The 14,666-nt window shown below is 36.6% G+C and overlaps 5 protein-coding genes and 1 long non-coding RNA gene across 13 annotated transcripts; 2 read left to right on the forward strand and 4 right to left on the reverse strand.

Annotated features, from left to right (window-relative positions):
- Positions 1-184: 184 nt before the first annotated feature.
- On the reverse strand, positions 185-4,106 carry LOC132196677 (uncharacterized). The gene is made up of 12 exons (XM_059619477.1): positions 3,991-4,106; positions 3,405-3,573; positions 3,181-3,337; positions 2,941-3,054; positions 2,716-2,837; positions 2,406-2,663; positions 2,167-2,349; positions 1,850-2,113; positions 1,522-1,704; positions 1,422-1,473; positions 1,078-1,370; positions 185-1,015 (listed from the first exon to the last, which is right to left on the reverse strand). Exons 2-12 carry the CDS (start codon positions 3,564-3,566, stop codon positions 308-310), a joined length of 2,496 nt encoding a protein of 831 aa, XP_059475460.1. The 5' UTR covers positions 3,567-3,573; positions 3,991-4,106; the 3' UTR covers positions 185-307.
- A 456-nt stretch (positions 4,107-4,562) lies between these two features.
- LOC132197136 (uncharacterized) lies at positions 4,563-8,138 on the reverse strand. 5 transcript variants are annotated; one of them, XM_059620217.1, is made up of 6 exons: positions 8,009-8,138; positions 6,733-7,195; positions 6,400-6,560; positions 5,825-6,349; positions 5,544-5,735; positions 4,563-5,200 (listed from the first exon to the last, which is right to left on the reverse strand). In XM_059620217.1, the coding sequence occupies exons 2-6, from the start codon at positions 7,181-7,183 to the stop codon at positions 4,970-4,972; spliced, it is 1,560 nt and encodes a 519-aa protein (XP_059476200.1). In that variant the 5' UTR covers positions 7,184-7,195; positions 8,009-8,138; the 3' UTR covers positions 4,563-4,969. The 5 variants fall into 5 exon arrangements, with proteins under 5 accessions (XP_059476200.1, XP_059476199.1, XP_059476202.1 ...); XM_059620216.1 differs by lacking the exon at positions 8,009-8,138 and adding an exon at positions 7,716-7,959; XM_059620219.1 differs by lacking the exon at positions 8,009-8,138 and adding an exon at positions 7,716-7,953 and having other exon boundaries at positions 5,544-5,729.
- Positions 8,129-10,708, forward strand: LOC132197137 (E3 ubiquitin-protein ligase FANCL-like). Of its 4 annotated transcripts, none has more exons than XM_059620224.1 (9): positions 8,129-8,258; positions 9,173-9,295; positions 9,358-9,417; positions 9,469-9,732; positions 9,788-9,941; positions 10,000-10,121; positions 10,187-10,378; positions 10,437-10,508; positions 10,569-10,708. In XM_059620224.1, exons 1-9 carry the CDS (start codon positions 8,250-8,252, stop codon positions 10,596-10,598), a joined length of 1,026 nt encoding a protein of 341 aa, XP_059476207.1. In that variant the 5' UTR covers positions 8,129-8,249; the 3' UTR covers positions 10,599-10,708. The 4 variants fall into 4 exon arrangements, with proteins under 4 accessions (XP_059476207.1, XP_059476208.1, XP_059476206.1 ...); XM_059620225.1 differs by lacking the exon at positions 8,129-8,258 and adding an exon at positions 8,441-8,683 and having other exon boundaries at positions 9,622-9,732; XM_059620222.1 differs by lacking the exon at positions 8,129-8,258 and adding an exon at positions 8,442-8,683.
- Positions 10,708-12,266, forward strand: LOC132197138 (glutathione S-transferase-like). Its single transcript, XM_059620226.1, has 5 exons — positions 10,708-10,844; positions 11,018-11,160; positions 11,216-11,383; positions 11,450-11,592; positions 12,052-12,266. The coding sequence occupies exons 2-5, from the start codon at positions 11,025-11,027 to the stop codon at positions 12,217-12,219; spliced, it is 615 nt and encodes a 204-aa protein (XP_059476209.1). The 5' UTR covers positions 10,708-10,844; positions 11,018-11,024; the 3' UTR covers positions 12,220-12,266.
- Positions 11,902-13,718, reverse strand: LOC132196345 (uncharacterized). Its single transcript, XM_059618912.1, has 6 exons — positions 13,713-13,718; positions 13,513-13,557; positions 13,412-13,423; positions 13,164-13,210; positions 12,700-13,035; positions 11,902-12,639 (listed from the first exon to the last, which is right to left on the reverse strand). Exons 1-6 carry the CDS (start codon positions 13,716-13,718, stop codon positions 12,399-12,401), a joined length of 687 nt encoding a protein of 228 aa, XP_059474895.1. The 3' UTR covers positions 11,902-12,398.
- A 373-nt stretch (positions 13,719-14,091) lies between these two features.
- LOC132197692 (uncharacterized) lies at positions 14,092-14,520 on the reverse strand. Its single transcript, XR_009441894.1, has 3 exons — positions 14,364-14,520; positions 14,225-14,300; positions 14,092-14,163 (listed from the first exon to the last, which is right to left on the reverse strand). It is a non-coding gene; the product is annotated as an uncharacterized LOC132197692 (long non-coding RNA).
- Positions 14,521-14,666: the final 146 nt, after the last annotated feature.

The raw sequence follows: 14,666 nt of genomic DNA on the forward strand, positions 1-14,666 counted from the left end.
AAATAGTGGGTGCTGCCACCTTCATTACACTAATTGCTTTAGTTTTGCTTGGCGCGCAAATTACATGCGAATTAATATTTCTTTTACAAATTTCTATTTATTTTACTTTTTGCTACTGTAAATTTTTAGTTTTGCTGGGTACACAATAATATCGTTATTAAATATATTATTCGGCAAGTTTTACAAACTACACAATAATTTTATTGGCAAATCAGGTTGAGCATTTATTTTATTCTACAACAAATTTCTTTAAATACAAATAATTTTTGCCACATTATAACTTTTTACATTAGCAAATTTAAAATTGTTAGGCATTGTTCTTCAAACCCAGCCTTTTGATGAAAGCCTTTGCCCATGCTATTGTGAGGTCAATCGTTCCGCCGTTCTCTTTGAGCATCTCAGGTTCCCTCTGCGTGATGACAGTTTTAGCAGCAGTCAGGGCCATGTACGACGTCATCTTTTCACCTCGTTCAGCCAACTCTTTTAAGCACTTGACCACAGCATCTTCGTGCTTTCCTAGCTTGACAGGACGGCCTCTCGGACTGCCGCCCAAAGTCTCCAAGTGCTCCTGGAGCATCTCAATGTGAGACTTCTTGTTCTCCATTCGCTTCTTCATGGCACGAACCGTGTTTGGAATCAAGTCCAAGTCGTAGTTAACCTTGAAGTAGAGGACAGCCTCATGATGGCCGTGTTCCAGTGCATACTGAGCAACTTCTGCTCTCATTTGAGGACTTAGAATTGATCCATACCGCTTTGGCTTCTTACTGGGGGTAGGCCCTTCTTTATTTGTCTCAATTGCGACCTCTTGAGTGGCTCCAGTTTCAACTGTTTCCTCTTCGGTGCAATCGGTCCCAATTTTGTCCTTTTCCGTGGCTCCAGTATCATTGACGTCCTCTACAATAGCTTCACTCTCATTTGCAGGGTCAGTCAATGACGACTCTTGAGTAACGGTTACAGCATATTGTTTTGGAATCACCAGCTTTTGACCCTTTGTCACTTTGATAATGATTCCCTCCTAAAATTAAAACAATTTTTTTTTAGTTTTCTTAAATTTGTAAAATTTATTAAAAAACTTACCTTTGTTTTGCACACATTATTTGGAGCTTTGTCAACCTTGGCACAAATCTCCTTAAAATGTTTGGTGATGCACCTGATAGTGCTGGCACTGACGTTGATTCCGAGCTTATCAGAGAAGTGCTGGGCAGTTTTCAAACTTCCATGAGTGCCGGCGTACATGGTGATGGCTCTCTTCATATCCATAGTGAGATGCTGATATGATCCACGCTTGCTTCTTTGCTCCTTCGTAGCAGCAAGGTGAGACTGGACGGCTTGAACGGCCTGCTCATCTAGATCAGCACACATTTCTTCAACTAAATATACAACATTAATTTTCAAAGTCAATTCCATCATTTTAATACTACCTGTTGGAAGTACCAGTTCTTCAATACCAGGTGCAAATACTTTTGGCGGTGCCTAAAAACAAAAATTATTTTTTGATCGTAACGTTTATTAATTTATTACCTCTGGCAAGAACATTTTCCTGCCAAGAACTTTATCTGACGGACTACAGCCCTTAAGCTCCACCTGTGCCTCATGTCTATACTTCAAGACTTCTATTTGAATATTTTCAATATTGATGGAAGTCATCTTCTCTTGCACCCAAGGGCAGATTTCAGTGTTGCAAATAATCTCGTACGGCCAAAGCTATAATAAGAGAAATATTTACGGAATGCATTTAATAAAGCAAACACAATAATACAACTCTACACACAAAAATTACCAAAAAACACACACTCACACTAAAAAATTTACAAAAACAAAAAAAAATGTTCAGTTCCGTTGCTATTACCTTTGTAGTCAAGTCAGCATAGCTCTGTAGGAAGAGTTGAGTGAACTCTGTTTGCTCCTCAGGTAAAAAGCCAACAATGTGGAATTTTGCAAAACCGAGGACAGAACAGTGGGAAATGATGAACTTGACACATGCTTGTACAATATCAACGGAAGGGATTGATACAACATCCATCCACCTAGAGACGTCATCAGCCAAGGAAAGCAAAAGTGGCGCACAGACATTTGTATTTGGTCCCAAAATTCTCATCAGTTTCAACTCAAGCTGGAATGAAATATTTTTAACTATCATTGTGCAACAGGGCTAATAATTTTTACCAAATTCCAAATTGGTTTGTCTCCAATTCCAGTTGGATGATTGATGATGGCCACATTTAGGATAGGTGTATTGGTGGGCTGAATCAATTTTCCTTCCACAGGGATTTGGACAGAAGAGGGTCCAGGAAGACAGACGTCTGAAGCACACTCAGTGCTCTCTAAAGTAAAGCTTTGTTCTCCAGGCTAGATATTCATTTCAAACTTGTTTAATAGAATATACCCAAAAAATTTATTTTTACTTTATCCACCGAGGGGGTTTCCTTTGCCCTAGTCAGATCAACTTCTTCAATGCACTCCTTGCAAGCTCTTATGTACTTGACAATATCACTGTACATGCTCCTCCAGTAAATGTGATTCTGGAGCTCATCAAACACTTTCCTAGCACCAGAATGAACACCTGTTTTAGGGTTTACGTGAACAGTGCCAATGATTCTGTTGCGCTCATTTGGCTCCACAATGACTATTTTGTCTCCATACATGATCTCTCCGTTCTTCAACTAAAAAATTTAACACTGGACTATAATTTCATAATTTGTGGTGGAAAACTACTTTGTAATGCTTTGCTCTCTGGATCAAAAAGTTCTTCCTGTTGGTTGGAATACTTTCAGGTATGATTCCTTTGTGCAGGTAATCTTTGAGCAGAGAGTAGAACTCTACATCCATCCAAGCTCCTAGGGAAAAAAATATAAATTTTTTCAGTTTACAATTTATAAAAATTGCACTTTTCAATTTAAAACATATTAAAATTTTTGTAATATATTAATCACAACATACGATCATTAGTTGCATAATTCATAGCGACTTCTTTTTCAACTGCCAAAGTGGGAGGACTTTCACAGATTACTTCAATGTCCTCTAACGAATCCATTTTGCTTTTTTGCTTCTTAACTGCAAAAGAGAAAAAGTTGTAATAAGCATTGTTGTGAGCAATTTTTAAGAAACAGATGAAACATAAATTGAGATCTAATTGAGAGTTGTTTAGGTTATATAGCTTTAAAAAAAATGCTGCATCACCTTGTCCTCTTGGTCGAGGTCCAGGGGTATACTGTTTTTTCCTCTTTCGACGCTTTTCAGGTGGAGCTTCCTCTGTAGGTATTGCACCTGGTTGCAACCGTCTTAAGAGTTTGCCTTCAGATACGGAAAATTCAATGTATTCCTCGCGAAAGTGTAGCTGCAAACAAGAAAAATTAATGTTTTCAATTTATTTCAAATTAAAAAGTCAAAAGTAAGTCTTTTACATGGCACAAGCGATGACTTGGTTTTGGAATGAAGCCTTCAACGCCAATAAAATCTAGCCAAGTATCAAGCAAGGGTTTGCTTGAAAGAGGCAATCTAAAAAGTGAAAGGGAAAGTAAGCCACCGTCCTTTGCCTTCCGTCCACATTTGGAACAGTTTGTCATTTGCCAGCTAAAAAAAAGAAGCATTATATTAGTTAAAAACAAATTAAAAATGCAGGCGATTGTATTTTGTTTATGTCACTGCACTTGAACTTCTCTATTACCGGCATATACATATAAACAAATGCGCATAATTAAAAAAATGGTATATTGACAAAAGAAATTTATTGTTCGTTGTCTCTATTTCTCTTTTCTGTGTCTACATAATTTTATTTAATGAACTGAATGAGTCTGAATATGCATTAATTATTAAATTTAATACAAGTTACAAGTTTTCATATTTCATTTTGTATATTAGGCATAGTTTTATAGTAGCTCATCGCAGAAATCGCAGCAGATCAGTGGCAATGAATTATTGCCATTAATCTTCGATGATTATAAATCAAAAATTACATATTTATGCTGAGTAAATGTATTTTGTTCATACCCTTCAATGAAGAACTATTTTGACGCTGAAAAATCGGCAAAATTCTTCAATTTTGATGAAGAGAATTTTCCTCACTCCAAATCTCCATATTCAAGTCGCCATTGTTAAAGTGCTGCCAAAACAAAGCTGATTCAGCGTTGATTGGCTGGCGGCTACTCGACCGGACCAATTACATGGCGGTGCGGAAGATCGTATTGCCAGATGAAAAGACCCGCGAAATACACGTGCTTTTGTGCGTTTTTATAAGAATTGCAGTGAATTCTGCAAATTGAATTATAACTAAAGCAACGAACATTCATTATTGATATTATAATAAATTCTTGCAGTTCATCTAGAGGACTTGACCCGCCGTTCTTGAATCGATTTCTATTTTTTTTTATAAACTATTTCCAAAGAATTTTGCAAACTTAATATTAAAAGTGGAAAATTTAATAGAAGACAAACAATGAAGATAATGCTCCCCAGCTAGCTTTAGTCGGGTGGTCATCTCTAGTAAATGATCCCCAATATAAAATATTAAAAAATTTTCTGTATAAAATGTATAAAAAAAGTATATAAATATTTATACAATATTTTCTATGATCATTTTGTAACGAGTTTTATTTCTTTTTTAAAGAGTACATAAGTATTTTTTTCCTTCTTTTATCTGCTGTATATATTAGGAACTAAGTTCTTAAAAAAATCAACCTAATTCAACCAATAGATAGGCCAAAAAATTAACCATTCATCAATACGATAAGGCAAAAATCACACATTAAAACATACTATATGTATTATGGTTTCAAATGTTTGGAACTATGTGGCTGCAATAGCTGCAATGATATAATTATAAGGTATAATTGCCATTTACAACAATTGGCAATAGTGATATGATAAAAATGCTGAAAGACAAACAACCTGTTGACATCACAATTTACTTAATTATTACAAAGCTAATTAGCATTGGCTTATTATTGAAAAAACTGATCTTCAGAGAAATTCACCAAGTGCTGCCAGGAAACGCTCCAGCTGCCAAAGCTGCATCCATAGCTTGACTCTCTTCATGACTAAACCCTAGGATTGACTGAATTGCTCTCCAGTGTGACTTTGTGGCCTGAGTCATGCCTTGGCTGCTGTCTGTTATGAGATGGAAAAATGCTGACTTGAGGAACTTCAGTGTCACCTCTGCTTGAGAATTGTCTGCAGCTTTACGTAGTCGACTAAGTTGAACCTGCAACAGGAATGAAATCACTGGATTTTTAAAAAAAAGACAATATAAATCACCAAAAACAGAATAACATCAAATTGCAACAAGTAAAATTTTAATAAGACTAGAATACTTAGTGAATTTTAACAAATTTTGAGAATCGTACAGTACTGCTGCAACCAGCTGTCCTTAATCCGACATGTATTCGATCCTTTGCAGCAAAGAGAATAACACTGGTGCAACCAAATATACTTGCAACCAATAGTGAAGGTGCATGTGCCAACATCTACACAAGCAGTCCGACGACGACTACCAGTAAACCAGTGTTAAATTTGAGACAGGCTTAGGGCCTTTGTCTGACTCTGACCTGAGTCTGAGCTGCACGCCATAAGATCATAGCCTGCTCTGCATCCAGCTGCTTTTGAATCCTCGATCCACTGCTTTTTAAATAGCTGCAAGTGCATGAGCAACTTACTTTGGTTTCGATGAGGGCATCTTGCGCCGCTTTCAGCTGCATTTCAATATCGTCAGGATCAGTTTGCGTGTCTGATTCCTGAAACTCACAAAAACATCCGTTAAAAATTTAGCATATTTTGAAATTGATTCACACTTAAATGGAATTTTAAAATCAACAATATTTAAAATTACTTGTTTAGTCGCGGTTTTAATATTTTTCTCGGTGCAGTCTTCTTGCTTCAATTTAGGTTTCTCATCCACTGGATGCATCACAGACTTCTCATCTTCTCTCTCCTTCACAGTTTTGTTTGGCCCTTCTGGCCAAACAGGTACCTGAATCACAACAGGCATGCTATTAAACAGACAGTTGTCTGGTTGTTGACGAATTCCATCACTGGTGGTGAAGCTCAAGTTCAAAATATCAGGCCTTGTGGGTTTTGGTCCGGATAACAGGGGAGGTGTGATTTTGTCTCTCCTCTCCGCCCTGTCCCTCGGCTCCTCCTCACTAATTATCGACACAGAGTTTGACTCAGCGGGCAGTTCGCTGTGCACTGACGAATTTAACGAATCCTTTTCTATTCCCGATGGAGTGGGCGACTGCTCCGGACTGACGCTCAGTCTTGCATGTTTCATTCTCAGCTCGACACACTCTTGAGTGAGACGGGAAATTTCCAAATCTCTCAGGGAAACATCCTCCATAGCCTGTTTTAACTTGGCCTGAAAAAAAAATTAATTAATAAAAGTTGATGTAAAAACTGCTGATATACTTTGAGCTCTTTGTTAAGTAGGGCCGTGCGTTGTGTTGGGGTCAGGTATGGAGTTCCATTTTGTTGAGACTTTAAATCACTTGGGCAATGGACCACATATCTTCTCGATGATGTCCTGTCCATTGACATTGTAGAGTCATAACTCACTTCAGAGCAGAGATCTGAAAATTTAAATACCAAATCAATTAAAAAAATTTTAAGATTTTAAGATTTTACGACTGATGTTTTTTAGTTAAAAAGCAAAATATGAAATGAGACAATTTATAGGATAAATTAAAATATTAAAATCAAGTGTTTTTTTTTCTTTCTAAAAATAGTTTCATGGAAATTAACCATCGTCGTCTTCGTAGGGTCTTCTGAGGTGATGGTGACTCAGGTGCAGTTTGTCGATTGAAGTGTTAGACCCTCTTGTGGACAGTGGAGAGGTAAGCCCAGTCGTTCGTCCGGCCGCCGTGTCACCTTGCTGCTGTCTGCGAAGTTGCTGCCTTTTGCCCCAAGATCCGGAACCGACACCCCAAACGTCTTTATTGTCAAAGCAGGGGCTCCTACTGGGTAGTCGCATGGAGCCCGTTCTCCTTAGAACACCGGGAGATGCAATGGGCGGAGCTGAATAGGCTTCAGCAGGACTTGAACTGGGCAGCCTAAGAGAACCAGTTCTCCGACGAAAGGTTGGAGTACTAGGAGTGGTGGCTGTCACGGTCGAAGGCTTTGATACGACAGGCGTTGGAATCCTAGATGGTCGGTGGTCACTGGGCCCAGCAGTGAAAGAGGCGGAGCGGCGCATCGTGACAAATGGCTGGAATGACAAGTTTTCTTACTATTGTTTTTACAAAAAAATCTTACACCATATAGAAGATTCACTAACAACATTAAAATATATATTTTCTTTTAATTTTGTGCAGGATTTTAATGTACAAAGGCAATAAGTTTTTTTTAATAGCTAAATTGATGCAAATAATTATTTTCCTTAAATATATATATAATACTTCAGTTACAACCGTAAAATTTACATAGCTTCATGCTATTAAAATTAAAATGATGAGATCACCATTTCAATTATTTTAAAACAGCAAAGAGGAAGAAGCCATAAGTAAACAACGAACGTGGCTCTTTTGCAGGCTTTTTGAAAGCAAAAAGGTAAGAAAATAATTTTTGACCATTTGAAAGAAAAAAATGCATCATACGTTATACGTATCAAGATCTAAATTAAAAAAAAAAATGATTAGAAGTCTTCCAATTAAAAGAAGATTTTTTTAAATAAGGACAAATTAATTCAAAATACTGCAGTGACTGCGCATAAACATTTTGTGGCCTACGTGTATAAAAACTCTTCTCGAAAATTCCTCTGAACAAACAACACAGTGATGATTGAAACAACTGGATTACGAGAAAGAAACGAAATTTTTAAAGATAGCAACCAATTTTAGGGCGCGATAGGACATTAGAAACGATTTTAGTGATTTTACTGATTAGATTGCACAAAAACAGCTGGATTCACACAACCAGTCGTTTCAATGCAAAGACACTTTTCAAATCTTATTTGCAGGAATTGCTGATCGCGGGCAGCCTCAAGACATTCACTGAATAGTGCAAAGGAAATTTGTCTCACGTGATTTCGATGTCAACGACCAAAGAAGGGCCTTGCAGGGTTAGAAATGACAAATTAATTAGAGAGTTTAACTATTTACGCCATCGATTTTCAGTACCCTGTACACGTGTGCACAATCGTGACGCTATCTCACGCACAGTTGAAAGTATGCAATGCACAAAAATTGGAATTTAACCGGTTCTACCACTGGTTCTTTTTTTGGCTAAACAGTCCAGATATTGGCTAAATTTTTACGTAAATCATGGAAATGGCAAGTAATGTGTGCTTTAATATTATTTCAACGGCAAAAATTTAGTTTTAGAGCGTTGTTAATTTTTAATATAATGGAAGTTAAAAAATAATTTTACATAATCGGTTAAATTATAATTTAACCGTGATTATTTGAGAGTGATCTTTGAATTCGTGACAACTTCACGATGGTCACTGAGCATGCGTTTTAGTGAGCGAGAGGAGCAGCAAAAGTGAATTTTCAAAACAAAACAAGTAAACAAACGCACATGAGTGAGTGGTGAGTGAGAGCAGGCCGGAAGTTTCGTTACTTTTTATTTCTGTTCATAACCACTCACCATGGACAGATCTCGACTTGCAAGTTTGGTTCCTAAAATGCTGGACAAATTCCCTCTTATGGTACCCAACCGTCAATTTAGCGAGTACAGAGGCTTCCTTTCCCCTGGAGTAAGTTTGCATGATGGAATTGTTCACTTTGACTCTCGACGCTAGATGAAAAACTTGTGGCAACAAGCACAAATAGCAGGGTGTATCGTTTTGCATAAAAAGTTCTCTAGATTCTATTGCTGCTTGTTTGCTTGCGTTGCATTCGTTATTTTATAATCAATTTACGTTCATAATTTTAATATTGTGTTATACAAAACCCACTAATTGAAGGCTAAGACGGCGAAGTAAATACATAATCTTATTGGAAAGCCATATCGGAGGTACCCTTCTTCTTTATATTAAATTTCATTGACTCGTAATAATTATTTTGAAAAAAGTATACATATGAAATTATATAAAAAATTAAAAAATACATAATCAAATAAATAATTTCAAACAGCTGCACTATTATTTTATGCAAGAAATACACTGTAAATTGCTGACTCAAAAAAATTAGGCGAAGATAAATTTTAATGATTACATACGTATTTTAAATATTATGATTTTTAGGAGGCTGACTTGTATCTGCACATTTCGGTGCCAAACCTTCCTTCTATCAAAGACATAAAAATAAAGGAAATGTCCAAAATTTTGCAAAAGTTGCTGGAAGGTTCTGATCAAGAATTGCAACAGGTAAATTTACATAAAATTTAGATTTATACAATGCGAATTAATTTTACCAATGTTTTGAGCAGTGGTTGTCCTCCAAGTCAAGACTGTTTTACGATTTTTTAATTTGGCTTCAAAATCTTACCGTAAGTTTTTTTACTTACAATTTTTTGATTTTTTTCTACAAATGCTTTTAGATAACAAAAAGTTCGGATGTTCAAGCCACTGTTGTAAAGTCAGTTGAAGTGCCTATTGAATTTTGGAGAGATGTAGTCTCAAATCTTTCATCGATTGGATTTGAAAACGTTAAGTGCGTAGACAAAAGCAATCTTAGTCATTTTGAATTGAAGGTCGAGAGTGCGGTTGCGACTCACTGCATGCAGGTAGAGGCCAATCCCGATGGCTCCTTTCAGTGCAAGTGCCCAAATTTGCCAGAAGTTGCTGTTCAAATAATTGCTCAGGTATTGTCAAATTCTTGTAAATCAAGCAAAGGTAATCTATTTCTTACAATATCAGTGTCCGTCAGTGCCTGAAGCCTACAAAATGCTTAAACGTCAAGTTGAAAATTTGCAGACATTTTGGCATGTTGTTAAAGAACTGGACCAAGAGACTTGGGTATTAGACCCAGTGGAGCCCAACCAGAGCCACACAAGAAGGCAAATTTCAATTGGTTTGAATAATTATTTGTTGCTTTAGAAATTTATTCTCTCTTCAAATTATTAATCTAGAAACAGGATTGTCTGTGACTGTTACAATAGACCCATACAATCCCTTACTGCTGCCTGAAATTTCCTTCCTCGGCTCAGAAGCAAAAGTCAAGCCAATCGAGATTGAAATTTACAAAAAAGAGGTATAAAAAATTATTGTATATTATTTTGATGGTCGTTTATTTATTCATTTTATAATTTCTACCAGTGGTGTGTTGTGGAAAACTCTCTTTTGAAGTCTCTCCAAAAGTATTTAAACATAGAATTTCCTACTCCGCCCGATATGAACTCCTCCCAATTGTCCCAAAGCCAAATGTGCAGCATTTGCATCATGTCTGAGGGTTTGAATAGGACATGTGAAGATTGTGGGGGCCAATTTCACGAGGAGTGCCTTTTGGGGGTAAACATTATTTTAACTGATCAAGTAATTTGGTTTTTAAATTTATTTAAATCTTCAGTGGCTTCAGTCCGTCCCTTCTAATAAAACAGTGTTCAACCGGATTGCTGGACAGTGTCCTTTATGCAAGCAGGTTACATTGACTCAATTAATAATTTCATAGATTTCTTTAAGTTATTGTTTTATTTTCCAGGTCATTTCTTGTGCTATTGCAGCACAATAATTATCTAAATATTCAACGAAATATTTTCACACATCAGAATTTTTACATTAAATTTAACTCCTTCAAATATTGAAAATCATCGTCTTAAAACAAAAATTACTTGATTCTGTGATCTCATGATTTTGATAAATGATGAAAGATGACAGCGCCTTTTTAGAGATAAGATAATAAACACTCGCTGCTGAGCATCACCCGATTCACTTTTTAAAACTCTGGCAAAGAACTAGGCAGAAAATACTGATACAGGTAAATAATATCTCAAAATGCTTGCTTTACTCTTTTTTTTTATAAATCTATTTAAATGAAAGCCTAAGTTATAAAATATGAATTTATAAAAAATTATTTTGGCTAAAAATTCTTTAAATGAATTCAAATCTTAAAAAATTAAAGTAAACTTAATTCTTATAAAATATTTTCAGCTTTGAGATGGCACCAAAACTTAAACTCATCTACGTGGATGCCAAGGCTTTGGCCGAACCCTTACGTTTCCTCTTCGCTTATGGAAATTACCAGTATGAGGATTACCGCATCACCCACGAGGATTTCAGGAGCGATAAGAGCCGTAAGTATCTGATAACCATTGCATTTTATCCTCATTGATTGGAAAAATAATCCAGGCTTCCCCTACAACAAAATCCCTAACTTGGAAATTGATGGAAAACTTGTGCACCAGAGTATGGCCATGGCTCGCTACTTTGCAAAGCAGGTTGGGCTTGCAGGCGATAGTATTGAGGAGGAGCTTCTCATTGATACGGCCGTGGACACTTTGGCTGATTACAGACACCGTAATTTTATTGCCACTTGATGTTTTAATTGGCAATCATGACTCATTAAAGTTATCTGATTTGCAGAGTTGATCACTTACTTCTACGACACTAATGAAGAATCCCGCAAAAGGAAGAAGGAACAGGCCTTCCAGATTTTCCTACCTTTCTATCTGGGTCGTCTTGAACAGCAAGTCAAGGACAACAACGGATATTTGGTCAATGGAAAGGTGAGAGAAGATTTTACATTCTTTTTTTTTTTTATTATTCAATTACCTTAAGTAAAATTTTAACTTGCTTTCTGTAGGCTTAATGAAATAAATTGATAGCAATAAGACAGAAATAAAAATTAAAGAGCAAAGTTTGGTGCGTTTGGGAAAGTTACATTAAATATAATATTTAATATTTTGCGGTTTTATAAAAACTAAATACAACTACAAGTCAATAACCAATAAAATTTTTAAATAGCGTTGTAGTTATTGAGTTTTTTTTTTTTTTTTTTTTTTTTTTTTTTGAAAACAGAGTCTAATAGTTTTTTTAAGATGTATCATTATAAATTTAAAAAATTTAACCAAGCTTCGTCTTTTTTGTGCATTAAATTCTTACATGCCATGAAATATAATAATAAATTAATCTTAATCAATATGTAACAATATAATTCATATAATTTAAACTCGTATCAAACAAAGCTCACTTGGGCTGACATTGTGCTGGCGGGAGTTCAAGATTACGTGAACTACATGGCCGGTTACGACCTACTTAAGGACTATCCAGCTCTGAAAGCCTTGGAACAGAAAGTTCTGGGAATCCCATCTATCAAAGCCTGGGTTGCCAAACGCCCGGACACGGAGATGTAAAAATTTCAAGACTTTGCCCGTCAATGCAAAATAAAATTTTGAAGTTATTTCAGTAGTTTATTTTCTTGAGCCCCAAAATACAGTGGGTTAGGTATTAACAGAATTAAAATTTAGATAAATATGTGTGTTGCGTGCAATGCTATTGTGCCAGTCAGTGCAATGTGGCATACAATGTTTAATCATAAGACACGGCAACCGGCGGTAAGAGGCGAATCGCACACCTTCTGGTCAGGGTTGAAGTGCAGTCCGGGTGGGCACTCGAAAAAGTGTGCCCTGGATTGCCAGTCACACTGACAGAAGCCTTCGCACACCGACGCAGGCAAATACATGGAAGCGCCAGATGGATCATAGTTCACTTCAGGACACAATGCTGACGCAAGAAGACACTGTAGATCACCAATGTGACCAGGCAGTTCCGTCCTATAGTTAATTAAAGCATAAATTTGATGCAAGAAATTATGCCACAAGCTAATTTCATACCTTGGAGGACTAGTAGGATTCACAGTAGTACCTCCTCCAGAAGGCCTAGTTGTTGTTGGCTTGGTTGTGGTTGTCGTACTAGTAGTTGTAGTTGTTGAAGTAGTGGTTGTTGTTGCAGTAGTTGTTGTAGTTCCCGAAGTTCCAGTAGTAGTTGTGGTTCCAGTTGTAGTAGTGCCAGTATTAGGAGTAGTAGGGGTAGTACTTTGAGTGGTTGTAGGACTCGTAGGTGTCACAGTCGTGGTTGGCGGCGTAGTGGTCGTTGTAGTTCCTGATCCTTGCGTCGTAGTAGTAGCAGGCCCTTGGGTTGTTTGTTCTGCAATGAAGAGATAAAGTAAACTATAGTGGGCGCAATATTATTTTTTATTTCACTATCACTCATATAACATTAATTAAATTTGTCTATTGGTATTTGATAATTCAATACATCAAATTATTTTAAAAAGAAAATAAAGAGAACCTCCTACACCACCGCCGCCGCCGCCGCCACCACCACCACCACCACCGCCTCCTCCTGAAGTTATAGAAAGAAATTTAATTTTAACGTTTTGAATTTAAAAATATTAAAGCAACACACACTCTCCATGGATTATTTTAAGTCTCATAAATCATGGAACGTCCAAACGGATTTTTTTCTTTTACTAAACACAAAAGCAATTTTCAACTTGTAAGTTTTACAGAGTGATTTTTATGAAGAAAAAAAATGCAAATTTACCTCCGCCACCACCTTAAAGCAGATAATTATTATCATTAGTTTCAATTTATGAACAATTTTCAATTTATTTAATTTATTCTTATCAATTTTGCAAGTTTTACCTCCGCCTCCTCCACCGCCACCGCCGCCGCCACCACCTCCTCCACCTGCAAAATTGGATTATTAATATGATCAAGAAGTCGATAGATTTGTTGAAGATTAAAATCTTCCTTATATGTGGATTTAGCACGCGTTTAACGTTTATAACATGACATATTGTTCACGAATTCGCTGAACATTAGATTGGCTTTTATGATAAAACGGCCATAATGGGGATTGCGTTAACTGTGATTTACAATCCAATGGCGTCAAATTCTTATCATTGATCCACTAAATTCTAACAATCCGCTATTTGTTGTACACTTTCCGTTATCATTTACATGTAGCACCCATGTTTTTCAATGGTTTTTGCGTGCTAATCACAAAAGGACACACACCGATTTATCATAAACTCACACGAGGAAAATTTAATTTTTCCCCGTAAAGGTGTATAATTAATTTGCATTCAAAATTTTGTGAATTGACATGTACGTACAATTAAGAACAAATTATAAATTAATCAATAATTACTAAAATTCATATAAAAATTATTTCATGACATAATATTAATTAACTTGGTTACAATACCTCCACCGCCGCCGCCGCCGCCACCACCACCACCACCGCCGCCTCCGCCGCCGCCACCACCGCCGCTGGGCAAAATAATTAGATCACTAAAAATAAAAAAAATACAATTTTGTTTCCCATTTAATAATTTGGCTCAGCTTCTCCTACCGGGTGGCCCTGGAATGCACATTGGTAGCCAGAAGGACCAGCACCAGCGGTGCAATCAATGCACCTACTCGGAAAACTATTTATTTAAAGAGAAAAATTATAATTTAAAAAAAAAAAAACTTGAAGTTTTGTAACTTACATTTCATGCTCCGCGTCTGTCTCTTTGAAGTTCTCAGTGGAATTTGCGAAAAATGGTGGTTTGTAGAGCTTTTATATGCAACACTCTTATCACAAAAAGGATGTTGACGCGCCAGATTTCGAGTGGCCAGTATAATGCTGTTGCGATTGTCTTGATGTCGCCGCCTGTTCGCACTACAAGGCGTCAATTATCATGCTCATCAAACGGCCGTGGTTTTTGCATCAAATGGAAATCAATTTCCAATTATCAAACCCTCCTCCCAAGCCAGGCGTAATAAGCACACTTACACCTTGTCGGCCCATT

The sequence above is a fragment of the Neocloeon triangulifer genome, unplaced genomic scaffold, assembly GCF_031216515.1.
Source record: "Neocloeon triangulifer isolate White Clay Creek 2 clone unplaced genomic scaffold, ASM3121651v1 ptg000012l, whole genome shotgun sequence".
Classification (NCBI taxonomy): domain Eukaryota; kingdom Metazoa; phylum Arthropoda; class Insecta; order Ephemeroptera; family Baetidae; genus Neocloeon; species Neocloeon triangulifer.

Coding starts and splice junctions, on each gene's coding strand:
- LOC132197138 (XM_059620226.1), top strand. CDS start 11,025: ATGGCACCAAAACTTAAACTCATCTACGTGGATGCCAAGGCTTTGGCC. Junction 11,161..11,215: donor TTTCAGGAGCGATAAGAGCC/GTAAGTATCTGA, acceptor AAAATAATCCAG/GCTTCCCCTACAACAAAATC. Junction 11,593..12,051: donor GATATTTGGTCAATGGAAAG/GTGAGAGAAGAT, acceptor TATCAAACAAAG/CTCACTTGGGCTGACATTGT.
- LOC132196677 (XM_059619477.1), bottom strand. CDS start 3,566: ATGACAAACTGTTCCAAATGTGGACGGAAGGCAAAGGACGGTGGCTTA. Junction 3,338..3,404: donor CAAGTCATCGCTTGTGCCAT/GTAAAAGACTTA, acceptor TCTTGTTTGCAG/CTACACTTTCGCGAGGAATA. Junction 1,705..1,849: donor ATGCTGACTTGACTACAAAG/GTAATAGCAACG, acceptor CTCTTATTATAG/CTTTGGCCGTACGAGATTAT.
- LOC132197136 (XM_059620217.1), bottom strand. CDS start 7,183: ATGCGCCGCTCCGCCTCTTTCACTGCTGGGCCCAGTGACCACCGACCA. Junction 5,736..5,824: donor TTAAAACCGCGACTAAACAA/GTAATTTTAAAT, acceptor TGTTTTTGTGAG/TTTCAGGAATCAGACACGCA. Junction 5,201..5,543: donor GGCGTGCAGCTCAGACTCAG/GTCAGAGTCAGA, acceptor TTCCTGTTGCAG/GTTCAACTTAGTCGACTACG.
- LOC132196345 (XM_059618912.1), bottom strand. Junction 13,036..13,163: donor GCGGCGGCGGCGGCGGTGGT/GTAGGAGGTTCT, acceptor CGCCCACTATAG/TTTACTTTATCTCTTCATTG. Junction 12,640..12,699: donor AATCCTACTAGTCCTCCAAG/GTATGAAATTAG, acceptor AATTAACTATAG/GACGGAACTGCCTGGTCACA.
- LOC132197137 (XM_059620222.1), top strand. CDS start 8,576: ATGGACAGATCTCGACTTGCAAGTTTGGTTCCTAAAATGCTGGACAAA. Junction 9,733..9,787: donor CTGTTCAAATAATTGCTCAG/GTATTGTCAAAT, acceptor TTACAATATCAG/TGTCCGTCAGTGCCTGAAGC. Junction 10,379..10,436: donor ACGAGGAGTGCCTTTTGGGG/GTAAACATTATT, acceptor TTAAATCTTCAG/TGGCTTCAGTCCGTCCCTTC.